The sequence below is a fragment of the Rhynchophorus ferrugineus genome, unplaced genomic scaffold, assembly GCF_030347505.1.
Source record: "Rhynchophorus ferrugineus isolate W39M unplaced genomic scaffold, kcgeb_rfMv2 rfM2, whole genome shotgun sequence".
In the NCBI taxonomy this organism is placed as follows: Eukaryota; Metazoa; Arthropoda; class Insecta; order Coleoptera; family Curculionidae; genus Rhynchophorus; species Rhynchophorus ferrugineus.
This window is the reverse complement of record NW_027472581.1, coordinates 40,543,190-40,565,603: the sequence shown is the minus strand read 5'-3', so window position 1 is coordinate 40,565,603 and position 22,414 is coordinate 40,543,190. Positions and strand designations below refer to the sequence as shown.

General features: G+C 32.5%; 1 protein-coding gene across 1 annotated transcript in view; it reads left to right on the top strand.

Moving 5' to 3' along the window:
• tnc (tenectin) overlaps positions 1 to 22,414 on the top strand; it is a 57,641-nt gene that overhangs the window by 13,549 nt on the left and 21,678 nt on the right. Inside the window, exon 2 of the mRNA XM_076397561.1 lies at positions 17,519 to 17,614. Coding sequence (XP_076253676.1) covers positions 17,527 to 17,614 — 88 coding nt within the window. The 5' untranslated portion in view covers positions 17,519 to 17,526. The remainder of the gene's footprint in view (positions 1 to 17,518; positions 17,615 to 22,414) is intronic.

Sequence of the window (22,414 nt, the reverse complement as noted above, 5' to 3'; positions counted from 1 at the left end):
GAAATATTTTTGTTGAAATAAATGTTAAAATATTTATTATTATTCAGCTAAATCTCACCTAAGAGGGATTATTAAATAATTATAATCAAGATTCTTCCAAGTTATCATGGTCATGATAGCTAGTTGAAACAAATTCTCATTTTTTTATCAATCTTCAATCAGATATAAATCTTACGACCAATGTGTTCAGCAATTGTACTGAGTACTTTCACTGTTATTGCACAGATTTTGAAGTTTCAGGCCAACTAAAAAACTATCAAACTTATATTTAACTATTTAAGGAGTTAGTTATAACCAATCAACTCTTCTGATATTGACTTAAAAATCTTATCTCCATCTTAGGTCACGATGCATCGCTTCATTTTTTCATAGTACTTCTATAATATTGAAAAGTGATTTATTCTATACTTCTTCATATTTAGGAATTTGTTTATAAAAAAAAAAGTTATTTCTGTTAGTAAATTATAATTACATGCTTTTTCCACATTGGTGCCTGTAATTATTATATTTATATCATAATTATAACCAATTCGAAACATTTTCATAGCGAAAAATTGTTGTATAATTTATTATTAATCTTCGTATATCAAGGTGTATAAATATGTTCTCTCATTCATATCATAATATCATATAATATCATAATATCAAATTATGAATGGATACACCAATCTACTAAAATCTTCCGTCCTAGGTAACCATAATATTCGTGTCAACCTCCTTAAATAATAGACAACATTATGCAAAGTCACAATACTAAAATAGTTTATCTTGCGCCATCTGCAGCCGGCGCTGAATACTATAAAGCAAAACCGCGGAATTCCTGAACGGTAAAAAACTTGGCAAACAAACTGTCGACGATAAGGATCTGATTACGCGATAGAAGTGGCTTCTTTACTATGGAAACTCTCCTTTTGTTATGGCAGATATGGCTTAGACGTCGCATAATACAATATAATGACAAAAATGAAATATAAAACGCGAAGAAACAAGGTAACGTCGATAGTACTTCGCGACTGGTTTATTCCGTCTTTTCGAGAAGAGAAACGTGATTTTCAATTGAATATACTCCTCTGAGTATAAAATATTCAATTTAAAACCGTAGAAGTCAAACACAACCATACGCCATGGATAAAAAGCATTTACCGTACGATTCAATGAAGAATAACAATAACAGCCCAAAAAATGTTTATCAAAGATATAGGCCAATAACAGTATATCATTTTTTTCGCCCATCTCCGGACTGGTTTACCTGAAATGTAATATTTAGTTGGAAACAATATTTATTTTAATTCACCTTTTTCGTTAGTTATTAAGTTAATTAAAGCAAGCCTACATATTGCTTTAAATAAAGCAAAAACATACACTGAAGTAATTTCAAGAAAGAAAAAGAAACAGTGAAAAAAAGAAACATCGGACTAATTTCATGGCTTCCCAGGATCTTATTAAACGTCGACCATCGATTGCACACGTCCATAATAAATTATGCAGGGAAATTAAAACAATGTTTTTTATATAGGACGAGAACGATGTAAGGCTATTTGCTTCAATTAGATTTATTTTGTCTTTTTTGATCATTTCCTTTTTCCTTTATCAAGTTGTGTTTCATAAGTTTTTATAAAAAGTGTTCAAAGAACTAGATATGTTTAAATTTTGTTTGTATTATCAAGTATATAGTAACAAATTAAGAGTTGATGGGGTTTTGCGAAATATAAATTTAATAAAATAGTAATAACAACATTCGCGTTGGAATTGTAAATAAATTCTCATTGATTCTTCAGATATGAATGTTTTGTTTAAAGAAAGTTGTAACAAACATACTTCTGACGGTATTATACATCGCTATGCATGAGTTTTTACCATCTTTTTATCAGCACGTTTTTATGTTATATTCTAAAGCCTCGTTTATACAACTACGCCTTAATTGCCTACCGACTGGCAAGTGGCCAATTTAAAAATCATTCCAGGAGACGTCCAGTCTTACCCAGGCTGGTTATTGGCGTAACTGGGATCATTTTCCTCGTTAAATTATACATTCTTGTCTTTTGGTTAATCACATATATAACTTACATAGATACAATATAATAATAATTGTTGATATATGTAATTTTGTTATTATGTTACTATTTCGTATTAAATTATCTACTATTAATTATTCTATTTCTTCGAGACCAACGAACTATTTAAAACTTTAATACAGATAAAGCTTCTAATTAATTTTTATCAACATTATTTTATACTAATACTTTATTTAACCTTCATAGTTATTATCAAACCTTTAAATTGCAAATATTGGCAAAGTAACTATTGATAGTTCTCATAAAGCGAGTGTATTAGATATTCTGTTTAAATAATTATTAATATTCACCGTATTGACAAGAAAAAACTGAATCATCAAAGTAACAGTTTCTTTTTCTAATAGTCGTAAATAGGAGGACAAACAAAACGAATATTGAGAGGTCATCGGTTATTTTCACTGAAGCGTTCGAAAACCGATATATAGCGTCAGCACACACATTCCGTCGATCTTTGTTTCTACGCGAAAATGCGAAACAAAAATCGTCTCCCTCAGGGCATCCATCTGGACCCGCCTTGGTTTCGATTCTGAGCCGCGTAGGCGGCGAACATCTGCTATTCCTCGACGAAACTCGTCGATTTATTCGAATTTGAGCTCGTCAGGTCTACGGAATCCCGTTATCCTTACCACCATTTCGCCTAATAAAATAAATTTGCAACTTATCTGACTTACCAGTAAGCGCGCAACCGTAATTCCGCAAATCTAGTGTTACCGTTGACTTCTAACACCGGCTCTTCATCACGATTTTTTGAGTGCTATCAGAGCAGTTCCGTACAGGAATAATTTACCAACCGTAGTAACACTTGTTGGATTTAAATCACTTTACATTTTGTTACCGATACTTTATAAGCCGGTTGGATTTTCATTATAACGTGATATAAATTACTCCAAGAAATGTAAACAATGTGGTTTCAGGATATAAAACAGTTAAAAGTTAAGATAAAAAGTTCAGGTGATGTTCTTTCAAAATAATTTCAATCCAGATAGGAATAATATCAGTTTAAAATATTAATAATATTATAATATATGATTTCCTCACTCCTTTAACTCAATCTTACATTTTTTAAACTCCTGATGGTTTATGTTAAACATAGCAAGATGGCAAAAATAATATTTATAAACCACACATCTTTTGGCAACCTAACACATTGATTTTATTTTGATCTTGACACTTAGAAACTTTTACTTCAAAATCAAACCTCAGCATCTTCCTATTAACATTTCAAAACTCATCCCACGTGAATCACATCTAGACTATATATCAAATCATACGTAGTAGTGACTAATAAAAAGAACAAACCACACAGAAAGGTCACCTGAAAGTAAAATCCTGGTTATTCAACCAATAAATTTCGTGTATAAATTAAACTCAGCGGTGCCGTTTAATGACATTTCACCAACGCAACTATATTATTCGATACGTAAATCAACAATATTATATGGATTAGATATATTAATATAAAGTCAATATATTTTTGTTATTTATTTATTTTCGGTGACGATGAACTTTATGGTGTAATACCGTTAAAAATGGTAAAGGAGTGTAACAGTGTCATCGGATTGTTTTAGAAACAATTTTATAATATTTAACTAACAAGCCTTTATTTTTAGGAAGATTTTCCATGAAATCATAGTTGTTTATCACCTTCGAAACTTAATAGGTGTCATCTTATTACATTGTTCTTCAAAAACAAAAAAAAAACTAAAAAAATCGTATCACTTCGTCAATAACCATTTATGCTGATTCATTCATTTCTTTAAAAAAAATTGTTCATTCGTTCGTTCTACTCAAGCGAAGCCATTTTACTTGCTCAGTAAGAAATCAAGTATTTTAATGAGATCTAGCCAAATAGGTCAGTGGGTTTTTCTGTCCAAAGCTATAAACTATTAACAGTTCGGTTCTCTGAATTCGAAACGTTGGTCGGCGAAGGTATGTGATTTTTGTAATTGGATTTTTAACTTGCTTCTACACGTCACTGTTCCGATCCTCGACAATAGTTGATGCTTTACCCAAAGGAATGCAGTTATTTTAAATATTTGAAAGTAATAAAACGGCCGAATGCAAATACGACAATAACGTGAAGGCACCTTTTGTTTTTCGGTCATAATTAGAAGAATAAAGACGGTGCTTTAACCTGATTCGGTTTTAACGAGACAATGTTAAAAAAACAATGTGGAATATTCACACGCCCCCCACACATGATGGGAAAATGTTCAAAGACGATTCTTTTAACTCACATACCTGTTATCTCTCAGGTAAATATAAATAATTATCTTGTAAACAGTGCCGTATACTTGGAAATTTGTTCAATGAATTACAAATGGGTATATGAGCATCGACATATCATTGGTGGAGATGTCTAATATTTTAAAAAAATTAAACATATTATTTTAAACATTAAAATTTTAAAATATTTTCATACAGGTCAAATACTATTTACTTTCAATAACAAATACAAATTATTTAATAAAAATGAAGTTACTAAAATTTAAGGAAATCATAGAAATAAAATACGATACTGATTTTATAAAAGTTTTGATTGCTCTTTAAAACCTACTAATGCCCGTTAGATTCATTTAAAACTGAAATAATGCCGTATATTCTCGCCGGAGTGCTTCAAAATTATTAACTTTTCTAATAGGCGTTAAGTTTTGAGTGGTACGCCACTGCGGTCATCCACTACGCTCCCTATCGGGTAACGCCTTTGACAAATAAACTCGGAAAGAGCACTGACCAAAGACTCTCGCGGTCCATTCTTTCCCAAGCTTTCATTGTGTTTACAAAAATGCATTTCCAACACCACGACGGCTTTAATTGAAAACGCAAACTAGAAGTCACAATGGCACTGCTCTTATGAGAAGTCGACACTCAAACACTCTCTTAAAGGCATCTCGAGTGTCATATTTTATTAGTTCAATGAATAAATATTCATTCCACATATTTTCTCGTTTCTTAGTTTAATATTAAAATATTTTATCTAAATATCTAAATTTTATATAGAAATATAAATATTAGGCAACAATTGTATAATTTTAAAACTAGTATAGTTTTGTTTAATAAAGAAAAGCTCAATATTACTTTTTGAACAGTATTATCAACCTGTATCATTAAATTATAACCTTAAAAACAGTTGGAGAATATTGTTAAATGGTGCAGGTTCTTATTGTATTGTTTCCCGCTTCTCAATATGAATAAATAGAAAAAATATTGAGGAGACTAAACCAACTAATATACCTTTTTGGAAAACATCTGATGTTTATTTAACTTCATTAAATAAGTATGTTATTTAAATGTATTAGAGCTGATATACAGAGCTGATTATATTTCCAATATAACCACGAATATGCGGTAATAAAATGTAATTAGACACAGAGAAGCTCCATGTCCTTACCTTTAATAAATCCTAATTTAAAGGAGTAATCGACAACCAGGCAACTTAAATACCAGCATCGCACTAAACATCGGCCAATGACGAGCCAGCACTGTCTGGTAAGACATAATAACTCGGTAAAGACATATAATCTCCAAGGTTTGCTTTGTCTTCTTTTGTGAGGATCTCGAGGGAAATTTTGCGGAATTATGCGCAACTATAACCGACTTCGACGTATATGCCCGTCATAATGGTTCTAATAGTTTATTATTATCAGAAGATGCGTGCATTCGCAAACACTGCCCGCTCACGTCAAAATATTGCTCCGGAAAAGCATTTAACGTAATTTATGCCGTGGCATCGTAGATCGATCGATATACGCACATCTGCCCTCATCATTTTCACTAATAGCCGAATTTACTCATTTCGGATAAAGAATATTCACTAACCTAACTCTTTAAATATGTAGTGATCTAACTGATCACTACATATTTATGATTGAGCAGAATTTAAATTTGAGGTCGGCTAAAATGAGAAATGAACAGTTACTATGTTCTTTTTCATTCGTAAAACTGTTCTAGTGGCACATAAACAGTTTTACTGCCTTGAATATATGTGCTCCAATGGGTTTTGCGGTAGATATTGAATATAAATTAAAAATCAACATCTATTTATGATAATACCTGGCTAGTTAAATTTAGTATATAATTACAAAAATACAACCAACATATATACAGTGGATCATAACGATTACTGTATTTTAAATTTATCATATTTAAGATATTGACAGCCAAAGTGATGTTTCTTTATCATATATTAAATGAAAACAATTATCAAAACAACTAGAATAATAATGCTGCCTTATTTTTCTGTTTATTATCTAAGATATTTTGAGACAGGGTTTAACATTTTAACATCAAACGAACAATTTAACTTAAATCTTTATTATAAGGAAAAAGAAAATATTATACAAAATATTTATTTTAGGAAGAATTACAAATGATTATTTGCATATAGTTATAAATAAAGAAATTAAGAAAAAATATATGGAAATATATTCAATATAATCGTCAATATGTGTGAATTCGTTCATCTTTAATTCGACAGACATGTCCAACCAATTGTGATCTAAGTCTGTGAATTTTTTCTTCAGCTATGCGCTGATTGTCGCATCTCAAAATGACTCTCGAATGATTTCTAAGACGATTTCAGGGCGTGTAAAATTTGCTTAAGCATCGCAATTCCAAGACCTCAAGCTTTGAGACGTCAGTATCTTAGCATCGGACTCATACAGAAAAAGGATTGGCAACATAAATATGCGAAAGAAATGGTTTATAGGCTTCCCAGTAATACTTCCTCTTAGAAATGCTACTGAACTTGGCCGATTCGGTCTAGTACTTCCGTTTTGCCAGCTACTTTCTTCCCCTGGATTACTAATCCCAAGAACTCCTGCTGTTGAGATTTATATTAGCAAGGATCTATCAATTGCCAAAACATTGATTTTTTCTTCATAATTCACAAGCCGTATGACTCTGCAAAGCGAACTATATCATAAACCCTTAAAAAACTGTATCTGTGTATATACAGTTATCATCAGCGAACAGTAGACCAATAAAAGAGTTTGTAACGTCATATCGAACACCACGTCTATTTTTAAACACTTTTCTTTTCTACTACGTTTAAAACCAGTGTAGAAACAGTGTCTAATAAATAATTTCGCACTCTCATACCACTAATGGAACCATCGACAGATAACATTTGGTTAAAGATTCAATATAACATAAGGTTAACAAACTTTTTTCACTTTTAGATATGGGGTATTGATTCCAGCTATTTCTATAACCATTCCAACCTTCTAAACTCTTAAGAAAATTTAAATAGTTTTTCACAGACTATAACAATATGATAGATAAAGCTGCACTACTAAAATATCTGTTATACCATCTACAATCTCAATTTTATATCTAACCGCAGTGGTCAATGAAACAGGACGATTCTCATACTACTTGAATATTCACGGGTTCGAGTCTCATCGAGACATGGTTATAAATATAGAATTTGGTCGTATATACCGCAGTACTTGTTTCAATTGATTGTTGTTCTAAACAAATTCCAACTAATTTCTTATTTTCAATATATATATATATATATATATATATATATATATATATATATATAGAGAGAGAGAGAGAGAGAGAGAGAGAGAGAGATATAGATAGATAGTTATTAAGAATGACTAGAGAATAATTTAGCGTTCATTATGATAGAGAGGTATTGAAATGGGTTCTTTTATTTGATGAAGTGCATGCAGTAATGGTATCAACTGACCTGCACTTTCTTCCGCAGCAAGGCGACACGGTAGCATTCTTTGCGCAGGAAAAAATGGCAACGGGTTTATGCAATGAAATTAATTCTTGTGCGCGGTACATGTACGCGCTCACCGATTCATCTCGCAGCAACAGGGAATCTCTCTCTGTTCTAACGGGACACCAAATGAACCGTTCGTATTTGATTTGAAAAGATTTTACGGCGTAAACGACGACGACCATTATTAATTACTGTAAATTGTTTTTTCGACGCTCATGGGTGGACCACGGTGACCAGCACGGACGATTGATTGGATTTCTTTCGGTGACCGAAAGTCGACACGCTTTTCCGTCTCTTCGTCATAGGCGACAATGAATTTGTTTTTGCTCCGGTTGTTTTATAATCTACTATAATCGATCTTCGCTCTTTTTTAATTAATATTTTTTTGTATTGGTTATCATTTACTATATAATTATATTTATTTACAACTTTGTATGTTTTCTTAATGAACGCATTTAACTAATTAATGTGATAAAATTGCTATTTACTATTAAATTATAATAATGTACGTATATATTAAACTACGTATATATATTTAATTCACTTAATTGGACGTATAGAGCAATGCGAGAAAATATTTCTTACAAATCATGTTCATAATTATTTATGAGTTAATCATAAAACCTTAATTAATTCATTTTAGTTTTAGTTCTAGTTTTTCAATTAAATGTTTTTCAAGCTTATCATTATTTACAACAAATTATTATATTTTATATTAAAAAAGTAGTATTAATTCCTAATTCATAAGAAAATTTGTTATTAATGTTATTTTTCTTGTTCTTTTGGTAATTAATATCACTCTAAATAGTTGCAATTTGCTTTCATAGATCTAAAAGTGCTGTATGAGGTAGGACATCTAGTCTCATTTATCAATATTGAATAATAGCTCATAGAACATCAGCCTACAGAAGTCGATCATACAGATCCGCTGAACATATATTATAAATTTAGTATAATATTGAGATAATACAATTTTGAAAATGTTTTTAAAAATTTCTCCTTCTAAATCTGGTATGAACAACGCAAAACATATTGAACCATAAGATTCAAGATCAAGCAATAGATTAGTGACGTTATTTATTAGTTGTCAAATCATCACCCAAATCACTGGCAAGTCTCAAAATTTAGAAATAACTTAAGACTCCACTTAACTACTTCTAAAACTAAAACTATTACTAAATGATACTAGATGCTTAAACGGATTAGTAGTATGATATATTAAATGTTATATCATCACTCAAAACACTATCAAAAGAAAAATACTTGTACAATTAAAACTAGTACTATAACGTATGATTATGTTCGATACTAAAACGGATCTACATCGCAATTTATTAGATGTCAAATCATCAGTTAAATCACTATCATATATAAAAATTTAGAAATAATTTGAAAGCTTTATGAAACAATACATTTAATTGATTATAGTTTTCATTCATTCTATCAGTCCAAACTAATTTTAAAACTAAAAAAACTTCGGACAACCCACTTGCATTTAACATTTTAAGATGATTCACCTCTTTAGTAATATTAGTCCAGATTTGTTACAATCTTTCTTTTCTAGATGTACGATCTTATATCTATGTTAGACAGGATATGGCAGAGCTAGCGTAATTTACCTCAAGGTTAAATACAAGAAGTTCACTAATAAACGAGATTATTTCTTTTTTCACTCATACCATTTCCCTCTATTATTAAACTAACTGGACTGCGATGAATAGTTGCATCTTTACTAGCTCGCATTGTATTCTTGCTCCTTAGGAAAGAAATAATTACTATTCTATTGGTATAATTTACAGGTATAGGAACAATAATAGGCAGCATATCGGATACATTATCATGGCCCTACCGAAATTTATACCGTATATTATCTCGGCATGCCCGGTATCTATAGAGCAACAAAGCACCTTAATAGCACTTGTAATTTTTAACACCTGTTTGATTAAAAACTGATTTGACTGACAGGGAAATTACTTTGCCCAACGAACTACGATCTGGTTATGCAAATGACTCTGAGGCAGCTAGCAATTTAGTTTTGATTTGATATACAGGGTGGCTAAATAATATAAAACCAAGAAAATTATATTTAGAAATAAAGTTACATGCTAAAAGGCCACCCAAAACTATCCAATATATTTCCTTATACAAATATCCCATATTCCTATGATATTTTTCATCTCTCATCTCTTCATCTGGAGTAAAGAACGAATGGTTTATAGGTATTCTAAAAGTTGCGTTTTTCTAGTTTCTATAAACACCACAAATATTACCCATATGTTAAAACACTCTGAATACGTATACTATACCTAAAACGTAAAAATGTCAAACTTAGTACATGACAATTATTAGGATCTTTGAACAAAATTAATGCAAACTTATCACATTTTCGATAAATTTACTTTACGTAATATAATATCTTTCATCATTGTTGCTTAAGGATTAGGACACCTTGTAACTTTTTTATATAACTACAGTACAGTTAGTTACTCCTGTATTTATTTTGATTGAATTTAAATCTAGATTACGTACTAATAATTAACTGAAACACTTCACGGTGGATGACCATTTATGATAAGCAAGGAAACGGCTTTGATATGGATTCCGTGCATGTTCAAAAGTCGAATGAGAAGTTGCTACTTGTAAGTGACGGTTCGGTTCAAAACCGTAAATAATTCGCCACTCCAGTCGCAAGCAACATACATAATACATTTTACCTGATACCTCGAGTATCCTTTAATGAAGAGATGCTAACGGTGTATCTCGAGTTTCCAATAATATAACCGGGACACGTTCCAATTACAAAACAAATATTATCTTGGAGTCGTCGCTTAATTAGCTTGTTTCAGCAAAACTCTTTCGAATGCAAAACTTCCTGATTACCACCGAGAACATATTGGTATCATCAGCACATATTTTTCTCTTCACTCGTTCGAGTTACAAAAACCAGTTGGGAGTCATCAGTGCTAATATCGGTGCAACATACAGATTAATTAAGAGCTTGAGAATATGAAACAAAAGAACCGACTAATAATGCAAGTTGGCACAATTAACGATTAAAAAAGAAATTATAAAGTGGCTTCATTAAAACACAGACAAAAGAATGACGAAGAAGTCTGACCCAGAGGGTTCAACGAGAGTTAAATTATTTAGCAAGATGTAGACGAAGAACCAATCAAGTTAATACGGCATTGTTGGCGTAACACAGCCAGTGTGTAAAAAAAGTATTGCCGACGACAGTCCGTATAAAACCTGGTAATTAAAGGGGAACATTCGTTAAGTTAAAAACCGAAGACCTCCATCATTATTCTCCGAATGTCTTGCTTAAATCTCTGTTTCCTCTTTCCATTCTTGCATAACAACGACTCTAATTTGACACGAATATCGTCTTTATTATTCAATTTGTTATTTGAGACAGAGCCGATATGAGGCGGTCCTTTGGCGACTATTGTCGGTGCCCATATGGGGGGCTGTATTCGAGATAACCGAACGGGTCTCTCGATGGACACAACCATTCCTCGCATTCTTCCGAGAAGCAGGCCTGCAAAAATTTTTAATGAATACTTTTCTCGGCGAGCTGGGTCGATGGCTGATTCAGCTGTGGAGAATGAGGTTCTGCACTGTTCGCTTTAAAGGGCGTTGCAGTCGTTTAGTGGCATATTTTCGTTAGTCACCAGACACGGATGGTTCTTGTCGTTTATGATTCTTACGTCCGTTTTATACTGTATAATTTGTCTGCTACACGTTAATTTTAATTGTAAATTACTTAGAACTTTTTGCTTTTTAAACATTTTTTTATTCTTGAATATCTTTTTTATTAATTACATCTTATATTGGATATCCTTAGTACAATATTAATTTACAAATGAATATAATACTACTGTTCTCTTGTACTAGAGTAAGCGAGGACTAAATTAGTACATAAATATGTACTTTCCAAATTAAAATGAACTAAACTGCTTAAACTAAAGTTAAAAGAGTAATACTTCCAATCTTCTGATTTCCTACATGTTCTCCAATAACTTGATTTAGAAGGTGAAATGTTGGATCACTCGTCTTCACGCAGCTCCTATTTAATCGTAGAACTTTGTTTTAGCAACGTCGGTTTAATAGTAGATTTGATGTTTTATTGCAACCCCATGTTCACACCCCGTAGATCCAAACTGGCCTTATGATTGACTGTTAAACTATTTTCTTTGATTTTAGGTCGAATTGAGAAAGATCTTCTGACTAACCAGTACAGTTTCTTCATTTTGAGTCTGAGCTGCTCTGCTTTATGTCTAATATGATATTTCCAATTTAACCTACCACCGAGATAGATGTCAATATATTTAGCTGATTGTGCTTGAGAAATTGCAAATTCGTCAAGTGATATAATTAGGTGTCTGTCATTTCGCCAAAATACAAAATTAACATTTTCCTCTTTATAATCAATTTTTAGATTTTGTAGACAGCCATTTGTACTTTTTCTACAGCATTAAGCAGAAATTTATCTTTGTCATGATAACTGTAATAACGTCGGCAAATGTTTCAAGTACTGTTTCTTTGGTTTTTGGTATATCAGAAGTATAGATACAGGAGCGGTCCCAAAGTACTGTCCAGAGGAACTCCAGCTCAAATAGGTCTAAGTCTTGAGAATGTCCCTCATTCGAAACTCTAAATTTTCTATCGACAAGATACGATTCCAGCAGTTGACAATAGTTCCGAGATTGCAGTTTGCTCAACTTCTAGATTAGTCCTAAATTCCATACTCGATCAAAAACTGATGAGATATTCAGGGATATTCCAGACCATTACTTCTTTTCTTCAAATACCTCTTCAACAACCGCTGTTACTTTGTTTACTTGGTCGATTGTTGAGTGCTGATTTCCAAATCCAAACTGGGAATCTGGTATTTATGTAAATGGTTTAATATGTTTTAACAGCAGTTTCTTCATTAATTTTGATATAGCTGATAGCAGCGACATAGGCCTGTAAGATCCGACTTGAGGTTTTTTAAGCATAATTATTAAGCATAACCCAGGTGAAATAATCAATTACAGGAAACTTTTTAGGATTGAGGTTATTGACACTTTCTGTAGAGAGGAAAACTTCCATTGGAGAAATCAGATTTACAACTACATCGGGCTGATAAACAAGACTTATATCAATTGTAGATTCTGCATCATTCGGTTGGAATAAGTTGGCTAAATGTTTTGCGAATAATTCATGTTTTTCATCGTTACGTCAAACCATCATCATTTTGAATAGACGGTACTCTAATAATTAGTATTGTAGGAATGTTCGTCGCGTCGGTCAATCGGTCGAAATGTGTGGCTGCCGCTGCGATTATTTGTCAGAACACTCATTAATATTTTTGGAAGGAATTTGCACGAGAACTGAAAACACTGGTTGAAGAAATACTGTTTATTTCAATGTTAAACGATACATGTGGTCGACGGGAGAATTGAAAGGATATTAGGTTAGGTAGAGGAAGTATGGTAGCGCTGTGGAAGTGGTACTATTACAAGTGGATGGAGAGAAGAAAAGAGAGCATGGTACCAATTCACCGGCGTTGCCAACCTTTGTACTTGTTGGTGAATTCGTGGTGGACTAAAGAGTAGTGATCTCTTTTGATTTGTCTAATTACTATTTCTATTACATATTGTCTTGTCTACAGCATCTCTGGTAGCGTGCCATACTCTCCTGGCTTTCCGCCTTTCTTTTATCAATTCCCTAATTTCAAGGGGCTAATTTACCTCATATTCTGATTTAGCTTTTAATATCCGGGTAGCTTTTCTTGAATCTGACTGAATTAGTTCAATTATATTTCGGGCTTGCTGCTCAAGATCGCCTTTCCATACATATTTAGTTTATGCTAAATGCTAATAAAAAAGACTTTCAGGTTTCTTCAGAATAATTAATATAAGAAGAAAACGTATTAAAGTAAAAACAAAAAGAAAGTAACACCAGAGCGATAAATCGTCTTTTATTTCAAATTACACCCATCTGAGACTCATTGTTATAATGAAATCACATTCTTACAATTTTTCTTATGGCCAGACTCATTTAGTTCGGATCCGCAACGGTGCGGCGTGACTATAGTTTTCTTAATTATTTATTACCCTTTCGGACGCATGCAACATTTGTAATCTGTGTAAAACAAATATTTGTTCGACTGTGCTCAAGTAGGCCGTTCGTTTAACAATTTATCATCTCTCTTAATAAAATAGATCACCGTAAGTGAGAGTCTCGAATCGAATCCGAAGTAATAAAGGAATATAATTGGTCGCTAAATCATGGCTCACCTAGATTCCGGCCGTTAAAATTAAATCCGCTAGAGAAGTGGCGAGCAGCTCGTGCTCAAGCTGCCCCGGAATCGGATCGTCGACAGCTGCCGATGCAGGCGACCCCACACAAAAAGAAGGAACGGAAAAACAATCGACCTGCCAACCCATTGTTCCCGGTCGAGCCAAAAACTGAGACCCGACAATGACTTCCAAACCATTATGCAATCTCTTCCGTGTGTTCCCACACACCCACCGTCAGCTTTTTATCTCGACGGATCGTACCGCGTCTGTTATGGTGCGGTGGCGCTTTCACTTAATATGTAATCAATTATACAACGACCGTGGCCGTGACATTGGCTTCTTTATTCTCGAGCCAGCGCACTTGACATTTGGCGCTGTTTGTACGAGACATAGATAAAATCCGACAGATGCTAAGCTCAATGTCAAGGCGCAGACTACTTTTATTAATAAAAACAATCCTGAGATATTTCAGCGGCTGCTTGATATAATTATCGAAACCGATATAACGGGTCTATTGAAAAGTTCCCGGCCTGACGCATAGTTGGCGCTACTGGAATTAAATCCATATGTTTTTCAGTGTACCCTAACCCCCAAAAGATGCGTGAATAAATTTGTCAGCTATTGGATCATTAGTTTGTGAATTATAGCATTTTGAGTGAAGCAACTTTTATTATTGTGAAAAAAATAACGAATAAAAATTAATTTCGCGTGTTGATAAAATAATGCTTTTTGAACGAAAAAAAAGTTGAAATAAAAACTTGGCATGATGCCATCAAGGATTGGTATACTAAGTTTAGACGTGGTGAAATAAGCACCGAAGACGGTGAACGAAGTGGATGCCCAAAAGAGGTTGTTACCGACGCAAACATTTAAAAAATCCACAAAATGATTTTGAATGACCGTAAATTGAAATTGAATAAAATAACAAACACTCTCAAGATATCAAATGAACGAGTACATCATATCATTCACGAATATGAGAAAGCTCTGTGCAAAGTGGGTGCCGCGCAAGCTCACTTTTGACACGATCACAAAAACAACGATGAGTTGATGATTTGGAGCAGTGTTTGAAGATGATCAAGCGTAATAAACCCGAATTTTTGCGTTGTCGATATGTGACAATGGATGAAACATGGCTCAATCATTTCACTCGGAAGTCCAATCGACAGTCACCCGAGTGGATTGCACACGATGAACCCGCTCCAAAGCGTGGGAAAACGCAACAGTTGGCTGGCAAGGTTATGGCGTCTGTATTTTGGGATGCGTATGGAATAAATTTCATTGATTACCTTGAAAAAGGAAGTACCGTCAACAGCGACTATTACATAGCGTTATTAGACCTTTTGAAGGACGAAAAAAGAAAGTGCTGCTTCACCAAGGCAATGCACCGTGTCACAAGTCAGTGAAAACGATAGCAAAAATCCATGAATTGTGCTTCGAATTGCTTCCTCATCCACCGTATTTTCCAGATCTGGCCCCCCCAGCGACTATTTCCTGTTCTCAGATCTCAAAAGAATGCTCGCTGGACAGACATTTTTGTCGAATGAAAAGGTTATCGCCGAAACTGAGGCTTATTTTGAAGCAAAGGACAAATCGTACTAAAAAATGGCATCGAAAAGTTGGAGGGCCGCTATAATCAGTATATCACCCTTGAAGGGAATTACGTTGAAAAAAAAATTTTACCAAAAAAATATGTTTTACTATGGTAGGCTGGGGACTTTTCAATTAACCTGATTCACTGGTAATAATGTTGAAATCACCAAGGTGTCTAAATTCTGTTTATTACGTATTTTTGTATTACATGACATTTGAATATAAATAATATAAATAAAATAATATAAATAATAAAATATTGTGATATCCCAAAACCAATAATAAACAGTCAATTTAATCGACAACAAAATGTATGACTATTGTAACAGTACTATTACCGACAAAACAAGAAGCATCATTAAAAGCGACGGTACTTTTCACCAAAAGTAATAACATTACCCAAAAACTCAACAAATGGGATCAGAAAACGCCCTATTTCTCAATCATAGAACATCAAAACTAATTTGTTATAAGTTCACGAGTTACGATCCAAGATCACGCTCGATTTCAAACGCGATAATCAAAGAATTAATTGGTAATTAATCGAATAACTTTGTTATTTCAGCGTTGGATTACTAGTTGGTCTGATGTTTTAGTGCAACCCCATATCTGCAACCCATAGTTTCAAATTGGCTTTATGATTGACTGATAAACCAATCTCTTTTATTTTGGGCCAAGATGAGAGTATCTTTCGACTAACCATTACAGTTATTTGATTTTGAGTCGGGTCTGCTCTGTATTTTGCCTAAAATAATGTTTCTAATTTTATTTAAGTGATTCTGCTTGAGGAAACCGACATCCGTTACAAGATATATCGTTAGGTTTTTGTCATTTCGCCCAAACGTAAAATTAACATGAAAAATACAGCTATTAAACTGTATTTTCAGTCTCTAGTTGATTTGTAGATCTTGTTGGCTGCCACTTGTATAATTTCTACAGCGTTGGACAGAAATATATCTTTTACCATGATAACTGTGTCGTCGGCAAGTTTTTCAAGTACTGTTTCTTTTGTTGTTGGGATAACAGAAATGTAGAGGAGGCGGTCCCGAAATAAGTTTAAATAGTGAGAATACCCCTCTGTAAGGGATTCTAAAGTTTCTTTCGAAAATATATGATTCTAGCTGTTGACAATAGTTCCGCTGAATTGCTCAATGTCAAGACACAGACAACTTTTATTAATAAAAACAATCCTGAGATATTTCAGCAGCTGCTAATATAGTTATCAGAACTGATTTATACTTGTAGTGATGTTGAGATCAAGAATTATTTTGTGTCACATGACGTTTAGTGTGTTCAAATATTGTTAAATCCCAAATCCAGTAAAGAATGAGACTTAATTACCTGTGTGGTGTCAATCTATCTGCCCGACAACATTATATATGACCGTTGTAACATACTATTACCAGCAAATCAAGAGGCATCATTAAAAACGACGGCACTTTTCACCAAAACTAGTAACAGTGCCTAAAAAATTCGACAAATAGAACCAGAACACGCCTCATTTCTCAATAATAGGATATCAAACTATCTAACTAATTCTTTTATAGTCATTATTACGGTCCAAGATCTTGCTCGGTTCCAAATACGATATTAAGAGAATTACCATTATAATCATAATGCGATAAACAAACACGAAATGTTATTGAACTTTGAATTCCGCAAAAATGAAGGAAAATAAAACAGTTACGTTTTACGTAGCTTTTACTGTCGGTCTCAGTCAATTTAATGTGAGTAATTTCAGGTCGTTTTTTTTGTTTCTCTTGTTCGAATTTAACCGAAATGAAGTATTTAATATGCGTTTTCAATAAATTCTTTTTCTTTTTCAGGACGCGCCATGAAGGCGTGGACTCTCATTCTGGAGCCAGGGCCAGCTTTAATTGCTCTATGTTTGGTACTTGCTGCTACCGTGCAAGTTGACGCTGGTAAGTGTTTGAATAAAATAGTAACAAATAGCAATAAAATTATCTATGGGAATATTGTTTGATGAAAAAAAAAAGGAAGTAAGGTGATCAAATAAAGTTCTGGCTTAAACATGGATCCGTTGATATTTCATTTTGCACATAATGTTAATAATTTGTCAGACTTTGGATTTTTCATGAAAGATAATAATGCAATGTAAAAATTTTTTCTTTTCGTATCATTTCTATTTGTGAAGTCAATCAATCACTTGCTTACTGTTAATAATTTAATAGTTTAGATAGTAGTTAACAGGCCCGACAGAAGTCTTCAAAGAAGTACTTCTCCAATTTGTTATAATAAAACTTGAGTTTGACCTTCGAAAGCACCTTTTTCATATCAAAATAGCACAGTAAAGTAAAGCTTGCTATCAAAGTATGAACTTTTTTAGGCACATATAAACACAATTTTTAGACCCTTTAAATCGATGCATTTAACACATACTAATACCTAAAATACACTGAAATTGATGCTTTCAACAGTTGTTTTTCAACAAATTTTTAAAGGAAACTTCCTTCATAAATTGTAAAACACTAGGATTTATTTCTAACGCAAAATATTTCGTTTCACAATCTCCCCGAGAGTGACAATTAAAAAAAAAGTCTTTAAAAGAAAGAACTCTTGATCGTGAGAAACCTAAGTGAGAAAAAACACGCTCCTATTGGCGATCTTCTAAGGCTGTTGCGATACGCAACCAGATTAAATGATTCAGGTACAGATAGAACATCACTAAGTGGATTTATTCGAGTCGCGGTTTCGCTGCCGTTACTACTTAAACCGAAGAGCATCATTTTGCTAGTGTTGCATAAAATAATATAGTTTGGGTCAGTGGACAGGCTCGGTCCCAAACTAGACCAATGAGAAGAATCAAATCGCCGAGGCTAACCGCAAAAGGTTACTAGGTCGAAATTCGCCAATCTTCTGACGTGCATGGGTGTAGAAATTGAGGTTATGTCACGGACTATTATCGTGTGGCTCTTACCTTAATTACTAATTTTGATTACACGTTCAGTTTTTTATGTGGCTCAGTGCCGATTATTATCAGCCAATTTAATCTGAACTCTTTCATTCCGTCATTTTTAAGCGGCAGGATGTTGATGGAATCAAAGGAGTTCAATCAAAATTATCTTTCGATGTTCTCTTCCACTAGATATTTAAAATAAAAACATCAGAAATACCTTTTGAATTACCGAACTAATCGGTTCAATATAACAAAAAAAACTTAACAAACCCCGAGACGTGAATAAGAAAAATGTGTTGTGTCATATTGTACGGCACTGGCTAGCCACATAACGCTGCAAAATGTGATACTGGCAACGTTCACGGCATTGGGTGAATAACCAATAGAGCGTTACGCATGTGGTGAATGTCAATAACAAATTGTTTCGAGAATCGAGCCTGTATAATGCCCCCATTGATGGATGGATTCATTCAAGCCTGGTTTTTGCGAATCTCCCGTCTTAGCACATTTTTCCTCCATGCATTATTTATATGAGAATGTTCGCTGTTGCTAGGAGAATCCAATTTTTAATTTTCACCTGTCTCTCGGTTAGTTCCCATAAGAATTCGTTCTTCGCTTTAAGCGAAACAAGAACAGGTCAAAACAAAAACGAAATTAGTGGATGCTATACATTCAAAATACAGTAATTAATTACAAAATATAATTGAACAAAATTTCAAAACATGAATAGAATGAAGACAATTTCTTTAGTTATATTTTATATCAGATATGCTTAATCTGTAAATTAACGTATTAGTATTGTTCTATTGTACTTGTATTAACACACAAGCAAGACGAATGCGGGATCAATATATCAGTATATATTTTCTAAATTAAAATTAAATTAATCTACTTAAGCTAAAGTTAAGAGTAATACTTATACCATAAAAGTTCGTGTGGTTTGCTTCGGTTTAATATTCTGATCTCCTGTGCGTACTATGTTACTTGCCTTTAGTAACATTATTTAGTGATTTAAGGCGAAATCTTGAATATAATATTCGCTTTTCTTAGCAGGGCTCTATTACTAGAGAATTCAGTGTCTCACTTCAGCTCCATATTTGTACTTCATAAGTCTTTAGGATTAATAATTGACTGGATAAGCCCATCACTTTGATATTAAGTCGAGATGGGCATATATTCAGACTAACTAGTACAGTTTTTTTGATTATGAATCTGATCTGCTCTGGTTTTTGTGTAACATGATGTTATGAATACATTTTGAAACAGAAAAAAACGACATGTTATTTGTAATATTCCTTTTTCCTAATATTACTTTTATAATTTATTTTGAATTAGTATCTTGAAGAAGTACAGTTTTTATTTTGTGAAAATTAATGATTTTTAAATTAATTACTAATACTTTATCATTATTCACTATTTTACCATCTTTTATATCATCGAAACACGACAATTAGCAGTCGTCATAAACTAGCATTTCTTTGATCACAATGATATCAACTTATAATAAACTAAGCAACTGATAATAGAAATTTCAAAATCAGAAGTTCCTTGAAACAGATGTTTTAATTCATGGTTAAACATGGCCATGATATTGTATTTAGGACTATATAAAATTTACAATAAAAAAAATCTTCAATTAAGTTCGTTCATAAAAAGACGCTATTGGAAATGTTCTCGACACCAAAGCCTCAAAAATTTTGTAGAGTTAACATTGTAAATAATTTTGTAAGTTTAATTTTCTTTGTCCCTACCAAACTTTGTCAAGCGTTTTTGGTACAACATAATTGTTTTTAAAGATCTAAGTGCTCATAATCAACAAGTGTTTCGACTATATATTATAGTTTTTTGTTGATAAAATATTCCTTGCAAATGTTTTACTGATAATTATTTATACTTGAGAGTAATTATAGACAGCTAATACTAAACATGATTGGAATGCTTGCTTAGTAGTTATTAATGCGTTATATTTGCAAATTTCACACATAAACAATGCTAACGAATAGTTAGTAACATAAAAATCTCATTTGCGTACCGTAAATTAATTTTCACAATAATTACAATAATATCGACATAAAATATTTACAAACATAAAATATAATAATAATAATTATTAATATATTATACATATAGCTAAATATATTAAAAAGACAATAATAATTTTCAAGTCAGTCAATAATCAGTGTTAATAATAAAATAAAAAAAGAATCACCACCAAAAATTAAAGAAAATAAGTTTATTTTTATTACAACAGATATTGTCTAGAGTATACCAAGCCTAGAATAGAAATAATAGGATATCGAATAGTAAGAGTACCAATTTTCATTATTCGATGGCTTAAAATCAAACTAATACATCTATAATATGAAACCGTTCTATTAAAAACACAGTTCTCATAATGAGAATCAAACAATGCTGATAACAGTAATCAAACAAATCTATTATGAACCTCATTATTCAACGAGTTATTTCCCGTATAATGATCAAACGTACGTACGAGCGGTTTTCAAAAAAAATTTAAGTGGAATCAAAGTCCGTTCACGACACGTCCTACTTCTGAACCGTCATAAAGTGCCCGATAGACTTCCGTCCGAATAAAATATTCGAATATCCATCGAAATGACCGAGTAAAATGAAAAACAGCCGAAGAAACGGGTACCCGAGCCAGCCGGCTACTCTTCCGCGAAGATGCCGCTATAAATTTTCGAAAACAATCCCGCTTTCCACGTTCACATCAAGCCGGATTAAGAAGAGTTACGATATGTATACGGGGATCGTGATTATGTACCGGCGTTTACAGTTATCTGCTTTACCTGCCGATAACATGTTATGCATTTCACGACTTGGCCAGACTATGCCGTCCGATCTTGGGTAGACTGCAGTTGCGATTCGGAAACCCATGGGCAAAATTTTAGTCGAGCATAACTGGGCAATCGTCACGTATTAAAGACGAAATAACGTTCGGAAATATTTCAAATTCAACTCCTATCTAATTTAAAATTAAAAATGTGTTAAAGCATACTAATAATTAAGTATCATCAATAACAAGTTAGTATACTATTATATAGTATTTTTATAAATAATTTAAATACAATACAATTTATATGCATTTTATATACAATATTATATATAATATTACTTTCTGTCGGCTTGATTAGCAAAGTGCCCTAGACGACAGGATGACAGGAGTCGCGGGTTCGAATCCTGCTGGGACATGCACCAGATATTTTAAAATATCAAGAATATATGATTATAACAAGAGTACCAATAAAAGTAACCATCTAAATTCCAAGCAATTAAATAAATTAAACCAAATTCACAATTTTATATTACTTATAGGTATTTATTCCCCTAACTTTATTTCCATTTGTTTCAGTTTTTGATACTTACTTTAATATCTCTACATTTTAATCAAATAGCAAACTTTTATAACGAAATATGGATTAGACTTATTATGTGCGTTAATTATTACGCTTTAAGAACAAACAAACATATAATGACTGATATAAATATATATATATATATATATATATATATATATATATATATATATATATAATCGTACTGCATACTTCGGTTTTACTTGTGCTGTCTGTCAATAGAGGAACTTATGTTAAACATACCTACATATAACAGTTTAAAAATGTTCCCATTGGTATAATTTTCAACTGATTTGTATATTGATCTCAGGAAAGAACAATATAAGCGCAATGTTAACATAAAACTATCAATTTAAACTTGCCATATCTTTATATTATTTACAAGAAAAGTACAATTTTGAGAGTTTTTTGATATATTTTTTATTAAA